Genomic DNA, 26,786 nt, shown 5'->3' with positions numbered 1-26,786 from the left:
GCAAAACGCACACTCAAAATTTTGTTTAGAAATAAGCTGAGCCACATACATGTAAAGCTACCACTAGATATGTGCTTTTTTTGAATGCTACAAAAATACTATCCTGTGAATGCTTTTATCAGTGGTGAAAAACCCACTATAGTTTTAAATAGGCTTGTAACTGATAAATCTATTTTTAGAAAATTAAAAGTTTATACGTATTTTTAAAATGTTTCATGTTTAAAATCAAAATCTGACAATTAATTGTTATTAACTTGATGTCGAGATTACTAAAGAACTGTAATCACATTCTTCTTCCTTAAGGATTGTGTTTATTTTAAAAATGGTGACTTTTCTATTAGAATAAAACAGTGTAGTACAAAAAGATGATATATTTAAAGTGCATTATTTAATTTTAAAATGTAATTATCTTATTCTGGGCAACAATAACCAAAAAAAAAACAAAAACAAAAAATTGTCTCTCAGTTATAATAAAACCACATTTATTGGAGTCGATCGTACCAATGTCTGGTCAAAAACTGTATACTTTCCCAATCCATCCCATGATGTTTTCCTGGTCCCCCGCTGCCGCAGACAGTTCAGCTGGTGTTGCTCACCAAGGCCAATGTCAAAGAGAATTTGGTATTCTTTTGTGTTCATTTATTATTCAACCAGTGTTGTGTTCCTGTGTTTGGGAAAAGGCTTAGCTTGACTGAGCAAGAGCATACCTACAGCATGAATTCTTCTGCTTTAATAGTGTGTTGAAAGAGAAAAAAAGGAAGAAAGGAAAATAAAAGAATTCCAAATACCTTTGTTATCATGAAAAGAAAGTTTCTAGTATGTCCAGTGTTCATGACAATAATAGGAATTTCTTCTTAAAATCAATTGAAAAAACAAAAAACAAAGCTATGCCTTCAGTAAGGAGAACTCAAACCAAGATTATATATTAAATGCAGATAATTCAGAAAACAGAAAAAAATAACAACCGATTGGGTCAAACTGTAATGTTATCTGAAATTTACGATACATTTAAAACATCTATTTTCCCATGACAATGGTCTATTGTCTGACTCCAAATCAGAGCTAATAAATACATTCTAACTAGTCAAACTATAAACATTCCCTACAGTGACAACAATAAAAACAAAAAAAGATATTGACATAAAATTGCAAAGTATACAAAAGTTAGTTAAATTTCACACATCCCCCCCAAAAAGTACTGGGAAGGAACCATTGCTCAGTCAAGATACTACCTTTTCCTCAACACCATTTCTTTTTAAATTCAGAAGGGGATATTGTCTATATTTAGATCAGTAATAATAAAGAAAAACATGTACCTTTCTGTTGGGATAACCACTTTGACTATGGCTTGCGACAGAGTCTGTATATGAAGTCACATCAGATAATAAACATAGAATATGTGAGTATTGTTAACAAGTAACAAGCAAAAATATACATATGCATTGAAAATACTACATATCTAATCACAAGTTTTGCAGGCAATCACTGCATTTGAAGTCATTATACACTAAGCAATTACATAAATGCAAATGGATGTGTTCAGTGAACAATAAATGTTCACCAAATGCAAAGAATCAGAACATTCCTGCCAGAATGCACATCAATGCACTGAAATAGGTACTACACTGAGAATTATCAGATAAAGATTTTAATTTGTGAAATAATTAACTGTTTGCCTCTGACCATACAGTTCACTACTTTGTTCCCAAGCCTTTAAAACCAGCCCTGTCATTTTAAGTGTAATTAATTCATCATAGAACCAACAAATTCTTATAACTTGAAATTAAGTTGGTTTTGTTTACTAAAAAGAAAATACTCACCCTTTGCTTTTACTAGATTAACTATTTTTTAAAAACCACATAAATCTTCTCAAATATTCTAATACCTCAGACCTAGCTGCCATCCAAACAATAACTACTTAGGAAGTCTTTCTAATTGAAACGTCACTTAACCAAATACAAAGTATCACTTTCTCAGAACAAAGTAAATTTAGTTACTACACTTAAGCAAATCTGGATACAACACTGGACAAAGGAAAAAAAACTTAACAAGTGGTCAAAAAAGGAATGGTAGCCACAAATAAAAATATGACCTAGTATTTCAAATATAGGGTTTCCATGGGCTAAGGCAGGGAACACATCTACTTATTTCTTTAAAAGTTGCCAAACAGAATTACACACACATTTTCTATAAAATTGTTGAAAAGAAATACTACCACAGCTTTAGTATTTACAAATTAGATGCGGCCTTATGTCCATTTTTTAAATTACCTTCTCAAAATCCTCTTTGTTTTTAGGTGGCGGTAACATAGGAGCATTAGGGTTTTTTAACCGCTCTCTAGGCTGTGCATTAAAAGGCAGTCCGGATGGAGGTGGGGGAAGCGTATGTTCCATCATAGAAGGCGGAATGTATATTGGATGTGGAGGAATAGGTACAGCTTTACCCCAACCTAACTTCATTTCAAAAGACATAATCATTTTTCCTACAAGAAAGAAATGAAAGGTCATTTTGTTAACTCTCAGAAGTTTCCAAATAAAATCTTTCTGGTGAGTTGAAATAATTTTCATTTTAACCTCTCCATTTCAGGTCCAATCCTTCCTAGTTTTTATAAATACTTTTCCAAACCAAAGAAATATCTGAATTGTATAAATGGATAATAAAAATGTTCTTACCATTCAAATTTTTTAAAGCTCTTTCAGCATCTCTTCTATTCATAAAGGCCACAAAGCCGCAATTTCTCTCTCTGGCTCTTTCTTCATCAGTTCTAGGCCACATGATTTTCACACTGGCTAACGGTCCAAATCTTCCAAATTCTTGGCACAGCATTTCTTCATTCATCTATTAAAAAGGGTAAAAGATTTTTATTATGCAAAAAAGAGAAAAGAAAAAATTATTTTCAGAAAACAAAGTAGTTTTTACAAAATAAAAAGCAATATAGCGACACGCTTCAACTTTCCATTTAAGTACCAGGAACTCTACACAAGTAAAATCCCGCGTGGGCATTCTTAAATCATTTCATACTATAAATATTCTGGTTTATTTAAGATGCCAGGGTGGGGAAGTTCAGTGGATGGAGAAATCAAAATCATTTTTACTCCCTATCTTCCTTTGTTTTAAGGTCCTGGATCTAAGTAAGATGTTTTATAGTGATGTTTTGTTTAGGCATTTAGTAACATTTTTCAAGCAGGCATGGTTAGTACACTTAAATTAAAGAGGAAATATGTATTGACAATGAAGAAAAAAAGTATCTAATCATCTGTTCTAACAATCAACTACTCATGTAATCAAATGCAGAGAAAACAGGTAACAGTAAATATGCAAAATATAATTTTTAATAATAGCATATTATATACTACCGTTACTACATTCCCCATAATTAACAGCACCAATGCAGGAAAAAAATTAAAATATAAAAGACAAACCACAAAGAGTAGTTTACTACTATGAGAAGAAAAAGGGACTCCACAAGGAAACAAGTATGCATCAGAAGTGGATAGTCTCAAAATAATATTATTCATCAATGGTCACACCCTGATTTAATAATAAAATCAGCACCTAGTAAAACATTTCAAATCCAGAGTTCAATCTAGTTACTGAGAGAGGAAACAAGAATATGTGGCAAGACAACCTGGGCCATACCAGTAAGACAACTCTAAAGACTATCCAATTCCATCAGATTTGTCAGCTTCAGAATCTTGATTTTTTTTTGACTAACAAAGTAGCTTTCTTCCAAAAGCATAAAGCATATCAATCAACATTCATCTTACTTAATATTACCTGTGGATTAATGTTTCCAAGGTATAAATTAGTAGTGCTTGGATCTCCTACATCATGTGAGCCAGGTGCGTAATCATCAAGAACTAGGGCAGAAAGAAAAAAAGAATTATAACCTGCAAAATATAAAGTTTGGAAAATTTATCGATTAGAAGAGCAAAAAACTGTATTACCACCAGATGATCTATTTCTTCTTGAAGGCGCGTCCACTTAAAGGGGAGAAAAGAAAACAATTATTAGTTTTTATAATACAGTAGTCCCCCCTTACCCTCACCTTTGTTTCCCCCAGTTTGTTACAGTAAGGTATTTCTGAGAGACAAAAAGAGAGACCACATTCACATAACTCTGTTATTTTTGTTTGTTTGTTTGTTTTTTGAGACAGACTCTTGCTCTGTTGCCTAGGCTGGAGTGCAATGGCACGATCTTGGCTCACTGCAACCTCCGCCTCCCAGGTTCAAGCAATCCTTCTGCCTCAGCCTCCTGAGTAGCTGGGATTACAGGCATGCACCACCATGCCCGGCTCATTTTGTATTTTTAGTACAGACAGGGTTTCACCATGTTGGCCAGGCTGGTCTCAAACTCCTGACCTTAGGTAATCCGCTCACCTCGGCCTCCCAAAGTGTTGGGATTGCACATAACTTTTATTTCAGTATATTGTTATAATTGTTCTATTACTTATTGTTGTTACTCTCTTACTGTGCCTAATTTACAAATTAATGTTTACCACAGCTATGAATGTGTAAGGAAAAGGATAGTATATATCCACGGTTTCAGACATCCACTGGTGAGCCTTGGAATGTAACCCCCCATGGATAAGGTGGCAACTACTGTAATTAATCACAAGCATACACATTAAAATAAATGCCACTTACTAGAACGACGCTGACCATCAGAATCTGACTGAGGAGGTTCAAATCGACTTAATCTGCCTTTTGTTTTATGTCTCTCATCACGTTCCTCTTGAATTCTGTTGAAAATATTTACAATCACTTATAATGAGCCAAAATCTGTTCATTCACATTTCAGAATAGCGCTTATCAAATTACTATCATCAAATAACTAGAAATATCTGTAATTAAATACTGGTACTGATAACCGAGATTAGAGGGTCCCTCAGCTATAATACAACCACGAGCAAATTTCTGATATATCATACTACCAATGGGACACAAAGCCTACTTTAAAGGTGAGGAGGAAATTAAACACTAAAACCACTGAATTTGTTTCTTGCTAAGTCTAACTGCCCCTCACTCCCATCCCAGTGAGTATACTGTTTCCACTGCAAACAGGACTCTGGACATTAAATAAATCAATTGAACTGAATCTTCATAATGCAAGCAACCCAGGTGCTGGACTAACTGCTAATTTATTTTCAAAGATAGCCCACCAAATATTATAATATCTAAAACAATCTCATAGCAAACTGGTTAGTAATAACTAACTGGTACAGTATATTCCTTATACTTGCATCTGTTTATGTATCAGCTCAATACACCTATGATAGTTATTCTCCACACTATAAAACTTACTGCTTTAATTCTTCTTTGAAGAGTTCCAAATTGCTTTTTTTCTTTTCTTTCTCTCCTTTTTTAAGTGGCTATAAAGGATATGACAAGTTATACTTCAAACAAAAGGATAAGCAAAACTAATGATTCAATAATAAGAGCCTTTTTACATCATTTCAGTACAAATTATATGTTCTAATTATTTAAATTAAAAAGAAAGAATGCTTTTCTTATAATTGAACCTCCCTTCCCCTTCCTTCAAAATAACAATCAAATTATTAATACAATTAAACAATTAAAATGACAACTAGTAGTCAGGGAAATTAATGAACATGAAGTAACTGAACTGCCATGGAAAGTAACTGCCAAAAATATGCATTCTTCAAAAATCACCTCTGGAGGACATGAGTTACTGGAACAGTAAGTAACATCTTTGGAATCCTCTTTTAAAACTGCTTCTTAATCTACTTTTGGAATCCTTCTTTTAGAAGTGCCAACATAATTTAACAGGCAAGAATAATCTTTTCAACAAATGGTGCTTGGACAACTGAATATCTACATACAGAAAAATGAAGTTGGACTTCTACTGTACACCATATACTAAATGTACAAAAATTAACTCAAAATGGTTCATGGACATAAATGTAAGAGCTAAAACTATAAAACTTTTGGGAGAAAAACCACAGGAATGAATCTTCATAATCTTGAATTAGTGATGGTTTCTTAGATATGACACCAAAAGCGTAAACAAAAGAAAAAAAACTGATAAATTGGACTCCATTAAAGTTTAAAACCTCCATGCTTCCATCAAGAAAATGCAAAGACAACCCAGAGAACAGAAAACATTTCCAAATCATATAGCTGATAAGAACCTTGACTCAAGAAGATGTAAAATACTCTTACAATTCAACAACAAAAATACAAATAACCCAATTAAAAAGTGGGCCAAGTATCTGAACAGACATTTCTCCAAAAGAAACCTATAAATGGACAATAATAAACACATGAAAAGATGCTCAATATAATCAAGTACATGCAAATCAAAACCACAATGAAGTACAACTTCACACACACTAAAATGACTAAAATAAACTTTTCAAACAAAACAGTTTTGTTTGTTTTTGAGATGGAGTTTCGCTCTTGTTGCCCAGGCTGGAGTGCAATGCCGTGATCTTGGCTCACCACAACCTCTGCCTCGCGAGTTCAAGTGATTCTCCTGCCTCAGCCTCCCGAGTAGCTGGGATTACAGGCATGCACCACCATGCCCGGCTAATTTTGTATTTTTAGTAGAGACGGGGTTTCTCCATGTTGGTCAGGCTGCTCTCAAAGTGTTAGTGTACGATGTGAGAAAACTGGAACCCTCATACATTACTGGTGGGACTGTAAAGTGATACAACCACTTTGGAAAAACTGGCAGTTTCTCAAAAGGCTAAACATAGTTACCATGTGACCCAGCAATTCCACTTCTCGGTGTGTGTATATACATGTATCCAAGAGAACTGAAAACATAAGTTCACACAAAAAAAGCCCACACATGAATGTTTACAGCAGCATTATTTCTAACAGCAGAAAAGTGGAAACAATCCAAATGTCCATCTACTAAGTAATGCATGGATAAACAATATATGGTATGTCCATAACATGGAGTATTATTCAACCACAAAAAGGAATGAAGTACTGATTCATGCCACAACAAAGATGCACCTTGAAGCATTATGCTAAGTAATGAAGCCAGATACAAAAGACCACGTTATATAATACCATCCATAAAAAATGTCCAGAATAGACAAATCAAGAGACAGAAAGTAGATTAGTAGGTTGTCAGGGACTGAAGTTAATAGAAAAAAAAAAAAAAATGGGAGTGACTGATAACGGGTAGGGATTCCTTTTTAGGGTGATAAAAATATTCTGAAATTAGAGTGGTGATTGTTGCACAACTTTCAACATACTTAAAACCACTCAATTGTACACTTTATTTAAATAATTTTTTTTTTTTTTTTTGGTAAAGATGGGAGTCTTGCTATGTTGCCCAGGCTGGTCTCAAACTCCTGGGCTCAAGCAATCCTCCAGCCTCAGCTTCCCAAAGTGCTAGGATTACAGGCATAAGCCACTGCACCTAGTCAACTGTATACTTTAAAAGGATAAATTTTAGCCAGGTGTCTGTAATCCCAGCACTTTGGGAGGCCAAAGTGGGCAAATCGCTTGAGTCCAGGAGTTTGAGACCAGCCTGGGCAAAATGGCAAAACCCCATTTTCACAAAAAAATATCAAAAAATTAGCTGGGCATGGGACTACATTGCCTGTAGTCCCAGCTACTCAGGAGGCTGAGGTGGGAGGACCACCTGAGCCTATGAGGTTGAGGCTGCAGGAGCCGTAATCACACTACTGCACTCTAGCCTGGGCGACAGAGAGACTGTCTCCAAAAAAAAAAAAAAAAAAAAAAAAGGTAAATTTTATTGTATTGTATGTGAATTATATCTCAATAAAGCTGGGGTTTTTTTTTCATTGCTTTTAGAGATATTTTTTAAGCCACACAAAAAAAACCAGGCTTACTATTCAATGCAATCGTATTTATTCACCACATTTGGTTCCAAATGACATGACCCACATCTGTCTACCATCTCCCATAAAAACTAAACCCTCAAAGAAAAAAAATTTTTTTCTAACACTGAGAATATTTTGTGTCACTAATTCTGACAGTAATTCCCAAAATGTTCCAAAAATGTTCTGGGAAATATACACTACACATACTAATAATTTAAATACCTCAGTTCAGAAATGCTTAAAAAGACAACCCCATTGCAAGTCAAATATAGTCCATTTTTGACTTGCAATATAGTCAATTTTTGACTTGCAATATATTATGAGCATAAATAGCAAATGTTCACTGCTCAAAAAGCATAAAAAGAATATCACCTATGTGTCCCAATTCATTATCTCTCATCTAAGTAAATTACTGGGTTAGAAAGCATCAAAACTTAACATCTACCACCCCTGCCCCCACCAAAAATGAAAAAAAGCCAAAGTCTTGCTTACAGTGGAAGTATCACTGGCAGTGTCATCTCTGAACATAAATGGTCAATTACTTAAGTATGACTTACAGGTTTTTTGGTTTCTATCACAAGAAGAGATGGTGGTCTTTCATTGGAAGACTGATTTGGAGGATTTTTTTGATCTGCAAATCTTGAAGATGGCTTATAGATTTTACCTCTTTTTTCATCTGTTTCATGTTCTTCTGAAATTTAAAATATTAAGTTTCAAAACTAATTTAGCAGTATTTTTCTTTACTTTTTTATTTAAAAACAAGTAAAAATTAGTAAAATGCTTTTGGTATTAAGATGCATCACTATTAACAAATATGAAATTAAATTCAAATATCACCTCAATAATGCTAATTTAATCATTTCATAGCAAAACTATGACACATATTAAAATTTGTGACAAGTGCTCTGCTGTCTTAAAACCTGAAAGGGACTAAATATGTTTAAAAGCTATCTGTCTTCAGCATCTCATTGACACTTGGCCATTTATTTTGCTAATTAATATAACCACTAGAGGGTGCTGATAGAAAATGTAAAATTCAAAAGCAACCAAACTTTCTTCCATAATTATCTACCTGCAGTCATTCAACCAAGATGGGGCTTGCTCAAAAACTGTAATACAGTTATGCTTTATTAGCAGTTACACTTCATAAACTTACCTTTAGCTGCATTAACAACACCTCCTCGCACAAATGTTTTCACTTTATTACCATCACTTCCTTCAAAAGCAGCAAGAAACTCCTCATAAATCTCAGCAGCTGCCTTTTCATCCTCCTAAATACACATGAAAATATTAATATTACACAATACAAAAACTGTCAATGTACACAGGGCTAAATTCATCAAGGAATAATATGGACGAAAACCCTCCCTTCCCAGGTTAAGCAGTCCTAACAAGTAATAACATCTAATCTTTAGTAGATATTAAATATTAATTAATGAAACCAAGAGAGGCTTTGCTCCTCTACCGGCAACTTGCAGAACTAGAAAAGAGCCCAAGTATAGATTAATTAGTAAATTTGTCTAGAGATAACTCAAGCATCAAATTGTATGACAACTGACTATATGAAAACGTATTTTGCTAGTAATGTTTACCAAGTTTCCAAGGCATGATGATTTAATTCAGTGAATATAAATATTTTTCAAATCACCAAAAACATGAGTATTAGAAGCTTACGCAGCAATATATACTGACAAGTGGCATTAAGGAAAGCTCAGAAGAATCTTGATATTTTCAATTATTCTAAATGTCCCCAAAACATGTATGAACAGAAGAAAGGCCAATGGAACATAACAGAAAATACAGAATAAAATCGAATAGCATGTGGAAATTTAGTATTCAATAAAAGGAGCATCTCAAATCAACGGGAAATAGATAAACTTTTCAATAAATGATACTAAGATAACTGAATAATTATTTGAAAAAAGACAAAAATGAATCTATTCTTGACACCACATACCAGAATAAACTACAAAATAATCTGATTTAATATTCTTAAAAAAGAAACCATTCAGTAGTAGAGGAAAACATGAGGAAATTCCTTAATAAGCTGGTAATGGAAAAAACTGAAAAACCAGAAATCATAGGGAAAGACTGATAAATCTGATTGTACAACAATAGTTTCTGCATGGAGAAAAACACCAGCAGCAAAATAAAAAGACAATTAACAAAGTGAGAAAAAAAATTGTACCTTGTATAACAAAGTGTTAATATAACTTATAGAAAAAAATGGTTTAGATATGAGCAGACAGTTCACAGAAACAAACACAAGCAAAACTGTTAAACTTTACTCATGAGAGAAATCCAAATGTAAAACTACACTGAGATACCATTTTTCATGTAGGAGATTGGCAAAAGTCCTCTACTGGCAGTGCTATGGGGAAACATTCATTCATACACTACTGACAGGAGTGCAACATGTCACTGCCCCTACAGAGAGCAATTTGACAATGACAAATATAGAAAAACTACATTTATGCATTTATCATTCAACCCAGTAATCTCACTTATAAGAATATATCCCAAATCTCACCTATAAGAATATAACCCAAAAATAACACTAGCAAAAAAACCAAACATATGCATAACATTATCCGTAACAGCATTACTTGTAATGGTAAGAGAACAAAACATAAATGCCCTCGATAGAATTTTAGTTGAATAAATGATTGCATATCTACACAGCCATAGCAAAAGAATAAGGAGTATTTCTATATACTTGAGGTAATTTCTGAGATACAATGTTAAGTTAAAAAAGCAAGTTGGAAAAAAGTGTACTGTATAAAGCATGCTATCATTAATCTAAGGGGAATGGGTACAATGTGTATACACACACACACACACACACACACACACTTTACTTATACAAAAAGAATAGATTAGAAAATAGCCAAAACTACAACAAAGAAAAAAGAAATAGGGTGAGGGAACAAGGATAGAAGCTCGACTCCTAGGAATATATGTTGTATTACAGATTTGACTGAGGCGGAGCTGAGAATATCCTAGAGGTTAAGAACCTTCAGGAAACATTCCTCTAATACACTTACTAACCCCTCAGACACATTCGTTTCCAAGGATAATTCAAAATACATTTTCAACATTACCTTTTTCTTTAATTCTTCCTGTTCCTTTTTACTTAAAGTTCGCTTAGCTGTACTCATTTTTCCAATACTGAATGCTTTAAGTTTGTTTTCCAGAAGAGGCTAAGAAATAAAAAGCATACCTTTACATATACATTCTTAATGCTATCTAAAACTTTAATACACATCAACTGATAACTAAGTCCCTTTTTTAAAATTTCATTGTAAAGAAAAGCTGGGGCTACTCTACACATCAGGTGCCTATCTTACTTGACTCTGATGTTAAGTATTCATCAAAGAATGTCTTCATTCACTAGCTCAAGGTCAAAAACATGCAAAAGTCATGTTAAAAAAAGGTAAAAACAGAAGAGACAGACACTAACGCTTAGAACAAGAATAAAAGCATTTGAGGGGGAAAGTACAGATGTTTCTGGGGAAAAGTTGCAATGACAGAAGACAGATCCTCAAGTAGGCAAAGGGAGGCAAACATTTCCATGGTCCCAGGGCAGGAATTTACCATCTACCACCCTTATGTTACATATTATAAATCACTTATTTTTTATAATTTGGTACATTACCTCATTCTTCATCAATAATACTGATATTTATGAACATAATTTCATTATTTGCTGGGATTAAAATATCACCTACAATATTTAAAGTTTCAGCTCAAGTAAAACTATATCAATTTTAAATATAAGAAAACACTATTTTAATGAAGTCTTCATTTATGTAACTTAGAAGTAACTTCCTTCTGAAATTATAGCCTGAATATATTGTCTGTAGACCTTTTCGTTCAATCAGTTACTCATTTGATTTATAAACTTAAAAGGTAGGAAATGTTTATTAAATACAACCTAAAATACTGAAATCTGAAGGTTTCTCTCTCTCCTACTAAAATGAGAAGCTAACCAATTACAAAATTAAGACTTTAAATTCCCTAGTCATTAAATAGGCTTGCCTTTGGGAGATGCAGAATAGAAGAGTAACACTGCTGCTATTTTAAATTTATATTAAAATCCCTTTGAGAAAAATAAAGCAGTTTATAACCTAAAAGTCAATATTGGGTTTCAGGAGAGGATTCAAAATATATTTTCTCAAAATAGAAAGAAAATCGTTTTGCCATCATTCAGTCTCTTTGGTTTCAACTTCAAAAGTTTAAACAAGTGGCAAAATTATATATGAATTAAATGAAACCCAATGAAAAATTACCATGCTCAAATTTTATTTATACCCTAAGAGCTAAATTCAGATACCCAAGAGAGATGTGGCTAAGGAAACTATGGAGTATTTATTCAAATAAACAATATAAGCAATCATTTAAAAGTTTGTTTACAGAATTCTTGCAGAAATGAAAAAAAATTTGTAACTAAAAACAGGATATTTTAAAACGGGTTCTTATAAATCTAGGCAAAGTAAAAATATATTTATGCCTAGAAATATTAAACAAGAAAAATAATTTGTTATCAGTGGTTAATACTGGCTGGTGATGACTGTGTTATGTTACAAATTTAACCACAAGAAAATATTACTTGACATAGAATAAAAGTCTAAAAGAGCCTGAGAGCACTTTACAGATCTAAAAGTGAAGAAGCTCCTTCTCTGTGTTCCTGTATTACCCCGGGCACTGCACTCTAATATTAGAGTGAATAGCACCTGCTCCTGTTTGCTTTCAGAGTGAGACTATAAGCTCTCTGGGAACAAGAATAGTGTTTCAATAATCTGTGCATTTCCAGTAACTGGTATTTCGCACTTGGTTCAATAAATGTTTAAGTGGGGAAAGATAAACTTGACAATTAGCCATTTTAAATCCAAACATTACTTTGTTTTTCGAATAAAATTTAAAACTCTAAAATGAAATATCTCACACTTGAGCTAAAAAGATGTCCCTACATAAACGAGTTTACTGTTATCCCAAATACAAAAAGAATGCTATTTTCAAATAGAATAAGATGAAACACATACAAAACCAAATATTCGACCACTAAATTCAATCAAAGACAGATTAAAATCATTAACTATCCTTTCTTATCTTTACCTTATCTTATCTATACTCACTCTTGAGAGATTCTGATGAGGAGAATCACAAAGGCTTTCACGGGCACTTTCATTCCTATAATTATGTTTTCTTGGGCTCTTAGGTCGTGTCCGACTTGGCATATCACTATCTGAGGGTCCAGATGCATCCATCTTCAGGAAAAGTAAAACAAGAGAAAAAAACAAACCACACATACATACATATACAGCACTGAAAACTAGGAATAAGCCATGCCAGATATTGACAAATTTCATTGTACATTATCAAAATATCACATCCCTTAATATCACCATTGATTTCATCAAAAAAGTTCTTAAGGACAGGGAAAGTTTTCAATAACTCTAACTCACAAGCTTGAATTTTATATTGGTAACAGTTGTTTTCCTTGAAGTAACAGGTTCATTACCTTCATTTTCAAGAAAATGTCTGCCAAAATCCCCAAGTCTGATTCACCATAGTTTGCCTGTCAGTCACTCCCAAGTAAAACTGGTGTTTCATGAAAAAAGCAGCTAGTTTCATTTCTCAACTCAAACAAACATCACATTTTGGTAAGCATAATTGTTGTACGTACTTCTTATTTTATCACACAGCATATTAAGACGAACTATACAAAAGATGAAGACAATAGTAATAATTTTTAGTGCTTGATGAAGTAGTAAAATAGTAGTAACTTTTACTGCTTCATCAAGCAGTAAAAATTATTTCTAATTATGCTGGTTTCTTAAGTGAAATTATTGTGCCTGGTGGAGAAGAATGACTACAAGTATATTCTGGTGTCACTGCCTTGATCTGTGCTGAAGTGCCAACAGTTTCCCACTGAATGCTTTTGCACCTCCAGCTGTATTTGCATTAGTGCAAATGCCAAAATGGTGAAAAAGGCATAAATAATGCCTCAGTATTACAAAATAGTTTTGAATTCACAGACCCTTCTCAGAGATTCTCAGTGATTCCCAGGGGTCTTCACACTACACTTTGAACACTGCTGTAATAACGTATATAAGAAAAATACTTATTGTAGTATTATCTATCCAAAATGTTACTCGAAAGCTTTAAACAAAAAATATATGCCCATCAACAAAGAAATAACAAACAACTGCACCTCCCCACCACAGAACATTATGATGCCTTAAGAAAGAACAGATTAGAGCTGTAACAGTTTACCTGCAGGGATTTCCAACATATGTTTTGTGCAGTGAGAAAGGCATGTGTATAATGCAATTCCATAGTCAAAGTATAAGTATAGATACCTATGTATGTACAGATTTTTACACAATAAAAATCATAAGGAAATACACATACTAGGTTTCTAACATTGCTTGAGAAGGCTAAGTTATGCAAGTAGAACATTAAAAAAAAAAAAGGAAGGCGCCTAGAAAAAAAGAGTAAAAAAAAAAAGCACATACAATATAATCGTATTTATTTGTCAAGTAAAATCATCGATACAGGGATACATATGAGGAGAAATTAAATTTTAAAGGAAAAAAGACAAAGATTGCCTTCTACTCACATGTGCATCCGAAGATCCAGATGAATGAACATCTGATGATCTCGTCTACAAGTATCAAAAATAAAAGTCAATAATTTAAAAATGTCTTATACTAACAAAACATGTCTCTCCTGTTATACAAACTTAGAGTTTCCTAACTTCTGGCAATTTCTCCTCAGCTAATAAAACTGAGCAAAGGCAGTCTCTGACTTATGAAAAGATTGTGATACAAAGTAAATGTGTAAGTCATTTCTTTAAAATTCAGCCTGCATATTTCCAAAAATATAATAAACACTAGTGGGATATATATGAGGCACAATTACTTCTTTATAGTATACACTGGAAACCTAACCACCATTTTTACACAGAAGTTTTATGCAAAAGCTCTTCCTAATCATAGATGCACCGTTTACTGCCACAGCACTGCCCAGCAACTTCTTGGTCCACAGCACGAGAACTCTCTTCTTTTCTCTAACCACCCAAAGCCACATAAAGAAATCCACATATAAATCCTTGCTGTCTATTAAAAGGTACAAATTCTGCAGAAAGTTCAAGAAAATATTATCAAATCCCCAAAAAGTCACCATTTACAACTCGTTTTAAGGGAGACGATTCTATAGCATGTCACAGGCTGCCTGGTGGCATGAGAAAGAGTTCATATATCTTCCAGTGACGTCAACTGTTCTTAACTTCAACTTTTCTTAAGTGATCTACCTATCAGATTATACATGGTATGCAATAACTTGTTGTCACTACACATGTAAAGACAAAGATGACAAGTTGTAGGGCTATTAACTGAATAATGTATGCTATCTTTCTGAAAGAAAGATTCTCCAAGAATTTTTACTTGGGGATCCAAAATATAACTGTCACTGAGCTGTTTTTATTTTTGTGGGTGTATGGTAGTGAAATTTTACTTGTTTTTATTTATATATTTAAGTGTTAAGTGTTCAAATGAAATCAAGAATATTGAGACCACAAATATCTCACCTGACCCCAACTCCCAGTCCAGATGTCATATAAAGTACAAGGTAAAATATTAGTTTAAGAGAAAACTGAAGATTCATGTTATTTAAAAAAGAGCAAAGATCCATACAGTATTATTTTATTTACATTGTCCAAACATAAGGCTAAGAACAGCTGGTAAGATTTTTACACTGAATCAATTTACTCCTCTGAACGCCACTGTATTGCGCATTAGCATAGGCAAAAATCAGCCCAGGACAACAGGACAACCAAGCACTGGGACCCCTCCCATCTCATTCTTTCTTTCGTTCTTTTTTTTTTTTTTCTTGAGACAGAGTCTCACTCTGTCTCCCAGGCTGGAGTACAGTGGCGCGACCTCAGCTCACTGCAGCCTCTCCCTCCCGGGTTCCAGTAATTCTCCTCCCTCAGCCTCCTGGGTAGCTGGGAGTACAGGCACGCACCACCATGCCTGGCTAATTTTTGTATTTTTAGTAGAGACGGAGTTTTACCACGTTGGCCAGGCTGGTCTTGAACTCCCGACCTCAGGTGATCTGCCCGCCTCAGCCTCTGAAAGTGCTAGGATTACAGACATGAGCGACCGCACCCGGCCCCATCTCACTCTTTCTGTCCATGGTTTTTCTGTCCCCAACTTTTGTGTCCACCTTCATTTTCTTCTAGCAGCTAATCTTTCTTAAATGTCAAGGTGATATAAAAGAAGAAAATTTTTAGTATTTATTAACTATGAAACACACTCTGAAACATACCTTGAAATGCATCAATTTACAAATATCTAGAAATTTAAAAATCCAAAAGAATAAATAACTACTCTTACAAAAGAAAAACAAGTTCAGGCAAGAGGCTGAAGGGACTGAAAAAAATCAACTGCCTGGGCCAGGTGCAGTGGCTCATGCTTGTAATCCGAGCACTTTGGGAGGTCGAGGCGGGTGGATCAAGAGATGGAGACCATCCTGGCCAAACCTGGTGAAACCCCGTCTCTACTAAAAATACAAAAATTAGCCGGGCGCCTGTAGTCCCAGCCACTCGCTGAGGCAGGAGAATGGTGTAAACCCGGGAGGCAGAGCTTGCAGTGAGCTGAGATCGCGCCACTGCACTACAGCCTAGGCGACAGAGACTCCATGTCAAAAACAAACAATAACAAAAAAAAGTCAACTGTCTTCCAATACACCAGTATTAACTTGCTAAGCAACAAAAACATCCTAATCATAAAAGCAACAAAAAATATAAAAACATCTAGAAACCAATTTAAGAAATGTATATAACCCTTGTGAAGAAAACAAAAACTTCGGGAAAAATCCAGTTACTCAAGCCACCTTTTCAAAAGATTCATATTACTGGATGGGAAAATTCAATATTAAGATAATGTCAATGACACCTAAATTTCTTTACATATTTAATACAATTTCATTCAACAGCTCTAAATTCCAAAGGGAAATATTTGCAAGGGGGCAAGAGAATTGCCAAAACAATTCTAAAGTTCACCCAGAAAGAATAAGCATCCAAAAGAATAACTAAGAAAGCACTACCCTTTCTTTAGTCTTTGATGCCACCACATCCAAATCATCATTTCTAGGATTTAAAAACAAAAGATACAAGAACCTAGACATTCTGCCTATTTCCATATAGTTAACTCTTCCCTGACTCCAAGTCATCGAAAGATGAAGCTCTATAATCTTCAAGGATCTCACTTGCATAACCATTCACCAAATTAATCTCTAATACAAAAATAATCAGTTCAAAAGTAACAATTTTGTCAGCTTTCAAAATTACACAATTTGATAAATTTGCAAACAGAGCAGTAACAGCATGGTGTAGCACAATGCACCGGTGTAGCACAATGCACCGGTGTAGCACAATGCACCAGCTGATTTCAGTTAGCTTAAGATGTCACTAATCACATTTACTGCAAACCAGACATTTTCCACTGATACATACCTACAGCTACATAGCATTCAGCACGGAACTTTTTAAGGCTTACGAACAGTTTAAACAGTAGTTAACACAATTTTTAAAATAATCAACTTCTAAAGACAACAGTCAAGGTAAACAGTAAATATAGCAGTACTTCAGAAGCTGAGCTTCTCCCTCTTCCTAACGTGGAACTGAACTGTATTATTTGTCTTGAGTTTGGCTTATTTTTAACTGAAGAACACAAACCAATGATGCCTAAAGATCTCTTGAGGTCGGCCGGGCACGGTGGCTCACGCCTGTAATCTCAGCACTTTGGGAGGCCAAGGCAGGCGGATCACGAAGTCAGGAGATCAAGGATCAAGACCATCCTGGCTAACACAGCGAAACCCTGTCTCTACTAAAAATACAAAAAATTGGCCGGGCGTGGTGGCGGGCACCTGTAGTCCCCGCTACTCGGGAGGCTGAGGCAGGAGAATGGTGTGAACCCGGGAGGCGGAGCTTGCAGTGAGCCGAGATGGCGCTACTGTAGGCCTGGGCGACAGAGCGAGACTCCGTCTCAAAAAAAAAAAAAAAATCTCTTGAAAGGACCCAAAAGCTGCTGGAGGGAGTGGCTCATGCCTGTAATCTCAGCTACTAGGGAGGCTGAGGTGGGACGACTGCTCGAGGCCAGGAGTTCAAGACCAGCCTGGGCAACATAGCAAGAACCCGTCTCTGGGAGAAAAAAAAAAAGAAAAGAAAAGAAAAAAACACAAAAGGAAGAAGTGAAAAGGCAGACTAAGGGAAGTTTGACACAATAAAGTAGGATACACAAGAGAAATTTATTTTAGGGCAGAGAAGCAGACAGTACAAATGTGGGGAGGGACAGCAAGAAAATCCAAAAGGAAAAAAGATCATTCTGATGGCTGCTAAAGGGATAAAAGTGAAGCCAACTACACTACCTATTGCCCTATAGCTTGCTGGCTGAGAACAAAACTAATTTTCTTCTGGCTGCTCCAATTTTACTTCAAGTGAAAGCCCCACATCTGAGTTTCCAAATTAGCAAGCTATCCGCAGCAACATTCCTCCAACACTACCATTCCGCCTAGTGAGCTCTCCATTCTTGCATCTGTCTCCTTATCTCCCACGTTTCTCCTCTCACCCTCTAAGAGAAGCAACTTTCATCTCCACAAGTTTAACCATCTCTCCTATACGAAGCATAACAACACCTTAATCGTACTGTGCTGACTCTCTTCTACTACACAGCATGCTCCTCAAAAATGGGTACATTCTTTTTTTTGAGACGGAGTTTCACTCTTTTTGCCCAGGCTGGAGTGCAATGGCGTGATTTCGGCTCTCTGCAACCTCCGCCTCCCAGGTTCAAGCGATTCTCCTGCCTCAGCCTCCCGAGTAGCATGTGCCACCATGCCCAGCTAATTTTGTATTTTCAGCAGAGATGGGGTTTCTCCATGTTGGTCAGGCTGGTCTTGAACTCAAGACCTCAGGTGATCCACCCGCCTTGGCCTCCCAAAGTGCTGGGATTACAGGCGGGAGGCACTGTGCCTGGCCGCTAAAAATGGGTACATTCTTATTTAACATTTTCTAACTCAACATCAAGCACAAGATCTGGCAAGCGACAGAGTCTCAATATACTTGACTTGTCAGAACAAGTATCTACCACCAAACAAAATTACACTCCACACTATCAACATATTATGCTGTCCACTCATTAACAACAGCTACCTAGCTTAATACCACACTACCCAAGCCAAATCAAGGTATCCATCTTTAAAAAAAATTCACAAAATCATTAATACAAGCACTATATAAATAAAGTTAAATAACAAACCTAAGATGATTTTTTAAATTATTCAAAACACTACCAATACTATATGAAAAGTTGTAAGTACACTCTGAATAACCTATAGTTTATCTAAACTGAGGAAGGGCCTTGTGAAAAAACTTAAGGAATAGATGTCTAACATTACCGTTAGCCTCAAGTGCTACTGACAAATGTATCTTGCTTTCAAAAACGTTATTTCAGCAAAATATCCAGCTCACAGCTGATGTGCAATAAAATGTTAAAACTACCTATACTAGAATGAGGCAAATAGTTTGTAATATTACTATTTTTGATTTTAATATCTTGTAGCAAGTTTTTCTTTTTATTCCAAAAATGATGGCTCCTTGTAAAAAAGGGTGGAGGGTAGAGGGGTAGATACCTCCAACTTGCATACTAAATGAGCTCTTCTCTCAATGATACCCAGTAAGGCAAATGGGTATCTTTCTTAGGTTTACTTTCCAAGGAAAACAAAGCTTCAGAAATAAAAAACAAAAAGTGAAAATAAAAACTGGACTTTCAGAAAACAATTCAATCCAGAAAGATAGGAATTATTTTTAAAACCATACCAACAGGCATATTCTAGCACCAGTGCTGCAGGTTCAAGTTTCGAAAAAAGTATCAATCGAGAAAATGGAAGGAAGTTCAGTTCTACCTTCCAGACCAAAACAAAACCTTCTACCAAAAAAAACTACCTTACATTTTAAGACAAGGTTACATCCATAAACCATAATAAAGATTCAGTTTAAAATTGGCAAACTGTTTAAAAGCCTAATTTTCAAGGTTTGTATTTTGTTTGGACTTTTTTCATAAACTTTCAGGTACCACAAGAAACGAAAACTGGCAGTAATAAATACCTAAGGTTCATAAGCCTTGAACAGGTCCTCATTTTACTTATTTCTTAAAAGTGATACTTTTTGTTAATCAGCAAAGGCAGTCAATCAAAACAGTTCCCAAAGCGATTCAGCACTGGATGTCCAAGGAAGCCTGTAGTATTTTCTGTTTTATCCATTCACCTAACTCAATTTTTGGCAATATGGCCAAAAAAAAAAAAAAAAGCCATAGTCACAGAGTGAAATAGCAGGGCACACAATTCCATTACATTAGCAATATTACCAGCACAGGAGATTGCAGCAGGAAAGAAAATACTACGTTTTCTTCATATCCTAATTTTGCTGAGTAAGCAAACAACTGACAGTCAAAAATAGTAATTTTTTATACATTAAATTCTAAGGAAATATGCTTAACAATTTTATAAGTAAACAATTACAGGCTCGCTCTCTCTCCTCTCAAAATGAAAGCTACTACACATAACATCAACACCCCTCCCCAACCAAGCAATATTTTAGACTAGTGATAAACAAACAAATGCACAGGAAAATTGTAGCTCATTTCTAGAACATTTGTTAAATGTCTACATCTGCCAGGCTCTAAAATGCAAAGCACAACAAAATTACACAGAAAATTAAAGTGCAAAGGGGTCTCTTCATTAGGGACAATTATGAATAAAGGTAAGTCATTCAAGTACGCATACATAAAGTATCATTTTAAAACTAGAAGCCAGGCACGGTGGCTCACGCCTGTAATCCCTGCACTTTGGGAGGCCGAGGCGGGGGGATCACAAGGTCAAGAGTTTCAGACCAGCCTGGCCAACAGATGAAACTCCATCTCTACTAAAAATACAAAAATTGTCCAGGCGCCTGTAGTCCCAGCTACTCGGGAGGCTGAGGCAGAAGAATTGCTTGAACCCAGGAGGCAGAGGTTGCAGTGAGCTGAGATTGCACCACTGCACTCCAGCCTGGGCGACAAGGCAAGACTCCCTCTCAAAAAAAAAAGAAAAGAAACCAACTAGAAGACCTGTAGAGGTGTTATCTAATTTAATCTTTTTATAATTAAGAAATGTTAATAATTTTGCCATATTGTACATTTTATAATTAACATTTTCCCAACGTCTAGAAATATAATAAGCATCCCTATCCATATTAATGGGAATGTAACTACCAAAGAAAACGACGAACCATGAAACAGAAGTATTTGTTCACTCTATTTGTATTGTAAAATGTAAGCCACTCATCTGTTCTTTCCAGAGGAAAGGAAATCAAACCAGATATCAAAGGCTAGAAATTCCAAATACTGTAGTATTAGCCAAAACGATCTTACGATTTCTCTAATAAATTATGTGTTAGAAATAAAAAGCAGGGAAGCAGGGCGGGGCACGGTGGCTCACGCCTGTAATCCCATCACTTTGGGAGGCTGAGGCGGGTGGATCACGAGGTCAAGAGACCGAGACCATCCTGGCCAACATGGTGAAACCCCGTCTCTACTAAAATACAAAAAATTAGCCGGGCGTACTGGTGGGCGCCTGTAGTCCCAGCTACTCGGGAGGCTGAGGCAGGAGAATCACTTGAACCCGGGAGGCAGAGGTTGCAATGAACCGAGATTGTGCCACTGCACTCCAGCACTCCAGCACTCCAGCCTCGGCGACAGAGCGAGACTCTCTCACAACAACAACAAAAAAAAAAAAAAAAGAAAAGAAAGAAAGAAATAAAAGAAATAAAAAGCAGCTATCTGGGCAGTCATTATGATAGCTGATGACTTGGATTCCAAATCACAGGATTAAAATTTATCCTGACATTTTGAAAGCTAAGAACTTTTTATTTCTTCTAAAAACAAAAAAGGAGAGGGGAAAGAAACTAAGATTTATTATGTACTTTATAGACATTATCTCATTTGATCCTTATATCAACCTTGTAATAAAAGAATTATATCTACATTACAAATGAGGGAATTGAGGCTCCAGAGTTTAAGCAATCTGCCTTAATATTATCGTAAATATAATTAATTACCAACTCAGGATTTGAACCCAAATCTCTTGTTAACAAAATTCATAATCTTCCCACTACATTATGCAGCCTCCAAATTAGTTAAGATATTCTGATTCCTTTCACAGACACCAGTAACAAATCTGTTAACAGCATCAAGAGATTATAATCTAAGGCAATATAAACAGAAAAGATTACTGGATAATCCAGTAATTTATATATAGAGAACAGCCATACATTAACAATCATGAGAAGCACTATTTTAGAAGGAAGCCTGAACAGACATTGAAATGTTTTCAATGTATCCAAGATCTCAAGTAGGAAATACTTAAAATATTACTTTGAGAAGAAACAAAAATTGTGAGGCTTACGCACGACTTGTTATGAACGTAGCTAGCTTTAGTAATAGCTCCCTAACGGTACGTTCTTGTCAGAAATCTGTTGAGAAGAGTTGGTAGAGCTCGCCCCCAAAGAGAGGGAGACTAGAAAATGTACTGAGGAGGGAAAAAAAAAACTGACACAATACCTTGTAAAGCAACCGAAACTGGCCCCTTATCAAAGTTTCTATGTAACTAAAGGATGTCTGTTAGGACCATTATTAATTATGAACTAATTATTTTGGTGTACATCATTCACCAAATAGCATCAATAGTCGGATTAGAGAAAGCAAGTAGAAAACGAGTTGTGATGTTTCTCAGAACTGTAAACGAAAGCTTCTCTCCTACTGTAAATTTAACAGCCGATTTATAGTCACACACTCTTTAAGATGTAACAGTCCCTAGCACCTGAAAGTGTTATACACCTTCTTGCATGAGCATCGGAAAGTTTAACTACCTCGTGGCAGTACCAATTACTTTTAGTATATTCGAGACCAGAAACCCAAAGCAAAAAACGATTAAATGTCCCGCCCAAGATGGCAACTAAGAACCCAACCGTACTAATGCTTAACTACTACCACAGCTCACTGGTTTCACAATACGTGCCCAGGGTTCCCTGTAAACACAAATGCAATTTACTAATCGTATGTAGCTTACAAGTCTACGGAGCTTCTCTTTTCACTGTTTCTTCAACATGAAGAATGAGACCGCGAGTCCTCTACCCTCAAAAGTGCTTTTTACTTCCCCTTAAGGTAAAGACCACGTGTAGAGCGTACATTAACCTTGGCTATGCAGCACTGCAAAGGAGAGCTGCTCCCGCCTCTGCATTTCCCACTCCGCGTCTTTGCCCTAGTGGTCCTCCCCTCACAGCTGGCGACCCTAGAGGTTATTCATTCCTTGGAGGGAAACTGAGGGAGGCCGGAAGTTAGTGAGATCCAAAACCGAGAAAAAAGCAGCAGACACTTAAGCACCGGGAAGCGATTCCCGCCTCTCTCCCAGGCGCTGTCTGGCGGCCTCACGGCGCAGGAAGCTGAGATACAGGAGAGCGTTTTCACGGCTTCGGACCTCAATCTGAATTCCTGATTTCACTCCAATGCCAAGCGCGGGCCGAAGCATTCACGCCTCCACCCCCTGGGCACGCCAGTCTCGAGCTGAATCCCGGCTGGGACTATGGGGAGATACCAGGCCTCTCAACCTGCGCACCACGGTGCGGCGGAGCCCGGGCCTACCGTCGCGACTAGAACGCAGACCCCAATCCCAATCGCCTCTCACAGGCCAGAAGCGTCTGTGGGCCCCAGACGACAGTGGTAGATCCGCTGACTTACGAAATTTTGTCAGAAATTACCTTTGAACTGGCCTTCTGAGATCCGCCTGGCGTTTTGTCCGCCATCTTGAGCTTTGCCCCTCCTTCGGCGGCGGCAGCAGCACGGGCGAGTCGAGCACCGAAAGAGCGGATCTCAGTGAAGCCCGCCAGAGGTGCCTGCAAGGCTGAAAAGTCGACTGTCGAGATAGCGACCTTAGGGGCAGCCGCTCACGTGACTTCCGGTGTCAGTAATTTCCTCAGCAGTGCTCACCCCGCTAGTTTTCCTGGGAGTCACGGTGGTTGGTCGCGTTATTGGGTCCGGGAATTCAGAGAATCTCCTTGTCCAGGGCCCGCTGATATTTAACTCTCTTATCCCAACGCCAACCCTTCATAGATGCGAACCAGTCGTATTTCCTTTGTGGGAAAGGAGCCGCTTTTTAAAGACGTGCACTGGCCATCTAGGGAGGAGCTTTTACTTCAATTCAAAATAGGACTGGAGCTGACTGGTGACTTGGCGCTCGATGGACGGAAACGCTGTTCTCGCCGCTTCGGCAGCTCCCATGCTGGTGGGAGAGGCAAACTTGCAGTCTGCTCATCTTAAGATGGTGAATGTTGAGATAGGGTTGCTCCCGAAAAGCCGAGAAGAGGAGCGTTTGACCCAACCTGAGGGTGATCCGATAGACACTCTTTAGGGCGTCTGCAGAGTGGGTGCGCGTGGAGGCAGTCAATAAGAGAAAATCGTAAATACAGCCGGTATTCTAAATCTAGCGTGCATGTAAAGTTGTGTGACATTTTAAAGATTACATTTTACGCTTTACTATCGTTTTCATTTTTAATCACATAAATGGGGGAGCACCATATTAAACTTTTCTGTACTTAGTACTTTTTTTGAAAGTTCTTAATCAAGGCCTAGATTCAAAGACGGAAAGCTTGCTTGAGAAGGCCATGCCTGAATCAGGCCAGGCAAGGAAAGAAAGGACATTCCAGACAGAGGGAGTAGTTGAGGTAAAAGCCTGTGGCATGAATCAGTACAGCCGATCGTGCAGGTCACCTAAAGCAGTCGTTTTATTAGACCAGGTGTGGGGAGGGACGTGGTTGGACAGGGGTGCTGGTGCAGGTTCACACAGAGCCCTTGAGGTCACCGTCGTGCTTAGGAGTTAGAATTCTGTTCTCAGAATGAAGATCGGCCTTTAACAAGGTTGAAATGGTCAGATTTTTATTTTAAAGTACTGCTCTGAGGACTGGGGTGGGAGTGGAGGGCGTTTGTGGACCTCTCCCTAATTCATTTATTCAAAATATTTTTGAGCCCCGTTTTGTGTGTAAAAGCCTGCCCAAAGTGTTGTAGGGCTTACAGAGACGGATAAACATGCACTGTCTTCATATGATTTAAAACTTAATGAGAAATGGAGGAGACAAGGAAACCGGAAACTAACACTATGCATAATTAAATTGATGCTGCAAGGAAGGATCAATAGCTGAGGGACCTCTGAATGAAGTAATTAATTCTGAGAGCAGGAGTGAGGAAAAGAGACGGGGCGGGGCAGGGGGGTGGTCATAGAGAAGAAAGCATTTGAACCAGCTCTGAAGAAGTAGAATTTTGTTGAGTGGCGGAGGTGGGGAGCGAGGGAAGCACTTAGAACAGGATCTGACATGCGGCTGGGCCTCAGGAAAGATTAACAGACATATATGCCAGCCACCAAGGAATCAGCAGGCCAGGCCTCCTATTCTGTGTGAGGGTATGAGGGTAGAAGAACAGACAGTAAACAAGAAATGATCTGAAAGTGACAAGTGCTGCACATGAAATTAGAATGACTTGCACCCTCCAACCCAATTAAATTTACTTCTACTGCTGGATTCTGTCATACTTTTTCAGTTCTGGGCCTCTTCCCTCAACCTTGCCCTGCCCTCTCATTGAAGTCTAATCCAATTCTACTCTGGGTGAAGATGTCCCTTCCTCCAGGAAGGCTTACAGTCCTCCCTCCCCACCAATCCTAAATCAGAGACCCTTCTGTTTCCAAGGAACCTATACTTTACCACTTTGAAGAGCTCAGCACGCTAGATCTTAACAGGGTTTTTTGTTTTGTTTGTTTGTTTGTTTGTTTTGAGATGTCTCACTCTGTCACCTAGGCTGGAGTGCAGTGGCGCGATCTGGGCTCACTGCAAGTTCCGCCTCCTGGGTTCACACCATTCTCCTGCCACAGCCTCCCAAGTAGCTGGGACTATAGGCGCCTGCCACCACGCCCGGGTAATTTTTTGTATTTTCAGTAGAGACGGGGTTTCACCATGTTAATCAGGATGGTCTCGATCTCCTGACCTCGTGATCCACCCACCTTCGCCTCCCAAAGTGCTGGGATTACAGGCGTGAGCCACCGCGCCCGGGCTAGATCTTAACTGTTTACAGTATAGGATTAGAAAGTGAAATCATCAGCTGAAATGAAGAGGAGAAGTGGGACTGGGTATGCCTTGTGGTGTTCTAACAATGCCACAGGCTGATTTTGTCACTAGAAAGTGAATATGTGCAGCTTTTCAGTCAAATCCCCAAAGTCCTACTTATTTTTAAAATAATTTTTACTAAATACTCCTAAAGAGTCAAAAACAAAAGAATGCAGACTTCTTTCCTCTCTTCTTTTTTATATTGTAAGCCCCAAAGCAAGTCAGACAAATGTGATGTGACTAGAAATAATACGGGCCTTTATTAAGGGTTAAGTACGCTTTTAAAAATTCAAAATCATTGCCAGGTACAGTGGCTCAGGCCTGTAATCCTAGCACTTTGGGAGGCCAATGCGGGCAGATCAAGGCAGGCAGATGGCTTGAGCCCATGAGTTCGAAACCAGCCTGGGCAACATGGCAAAACCTTATTTCTACAAAAAAATATTTAAAAATCAGCCAGATGTGGTGGCATGCATCTGTAGTCCCAGATAGGAGGCTGAGGTGGGAGGACCACCAGAGCACTGGGAATCTTGCCATTGCACTCCAGTCTGGACAACAGAGTGACCCTGTATCAGGAAAAAAAAAAAAAAAAATTGAACATGACAATTATGAGTAAGAGTTCTTGACGCATGAAATTCTGGCCCTATTACTCAAATTACAAATTCAGGAAAGTGAAATAGCATGAAAATAATCCAAATGGAATTTTATGGAATCTGAATA

General features: G+C 37.2%; 1 protein-coding gene across 6 annotated transcripts in view; it reads right to left on the bottom strand.

Moving 5' to 3' along the window:
* The window catches only part of U2SURP (U2 snRNP associated SURP domain containing), a 57,360-nt gene extending 30,707 nt beyond the window's left edge, over positions 1 to 26,653 (bottom strand). For 2 of the 6 annotated variants that reach the window (XM_054480301.2, XM_054480302.2), the window contains exons 1-13: positions 23,679 to 26,653; positions 14,445 to 14,489; positions 12,958 to 13,089; positions 10,924 to 11,022; positions 8,979 to 9,093; positions 8,380 to 8,513; positions 5,304 to 5,371; positions 4,647 to 4,741; positions 3,951 to 3,983; positions 3,778 to 3,860; positions 2,673 to 2,838; positions 2,271 to 2,482; positions 1,317 to 1,360 (exon numbers count right to left, since the gene is read on the bottom strand). In XM_054480301.2, coding sequence (XP_054336276.1) covers positions 1,317 to 1,360; positions 2,271 to 2,482; positions 2,673 to 2,838; positions 3,778 to 3,860; positions 3,951 to 3,983; positions 4,647 to 4,741; positions 5,304 to 5,371; positions 8,380 to 8,513; positions 8,979 to 9,093; positions 10,924 to 11,022; positions 12,958 to 13,089; positions 14,445 to 14,489; positions 23,679 to 23,723 — 1,271 coding nt within the window. In that variant the 5' untranslated portion in view covers positions 23,724 to 26,653. Of the gene's footprint in view, positions 1 to 1,316; positions 1,361 to 2,270; positions 2,483 to 2,672; positions 2,839 to 3,777; positions 3,861 to 3,947; positions 3,984 to 4,646; positions 4,742 to 5,303; positions 5,372 to 8,379; positions 8,514 to 8,978; positions 9,094 to 10,923; positions 11,023 to 12,957; positions 13,090 to 14,444; positions 14,490 to 23,678 lie in introns of those variants that run through there. The other 4 variants (XM_054480300.2, XM_063662295.1, XM_063662296.1 and 1 more) reach the window with 4 other exon arrangements.
* Positions 26,654 to 26,786: the final 133 nt, after the last annotated feature.

This window comes from Pongo pygmaeus, chromosome 2 (genome assembly GCF_028885625.2).
Source record: "Pongo pygmaeus isolate AG05252 chromosome 2, NHGRI_mPonPyg2-v2.0_pri, whole genome shotgun sequence".
NCBI lineage: Eukaryota > Metazoa > Chordata > Mammalia > Primates > Hominidae > Pongo > Pongo pygmaeus.
This window is presented reverse-complemented; position numbering and strand designations above follow the sequence as displayed.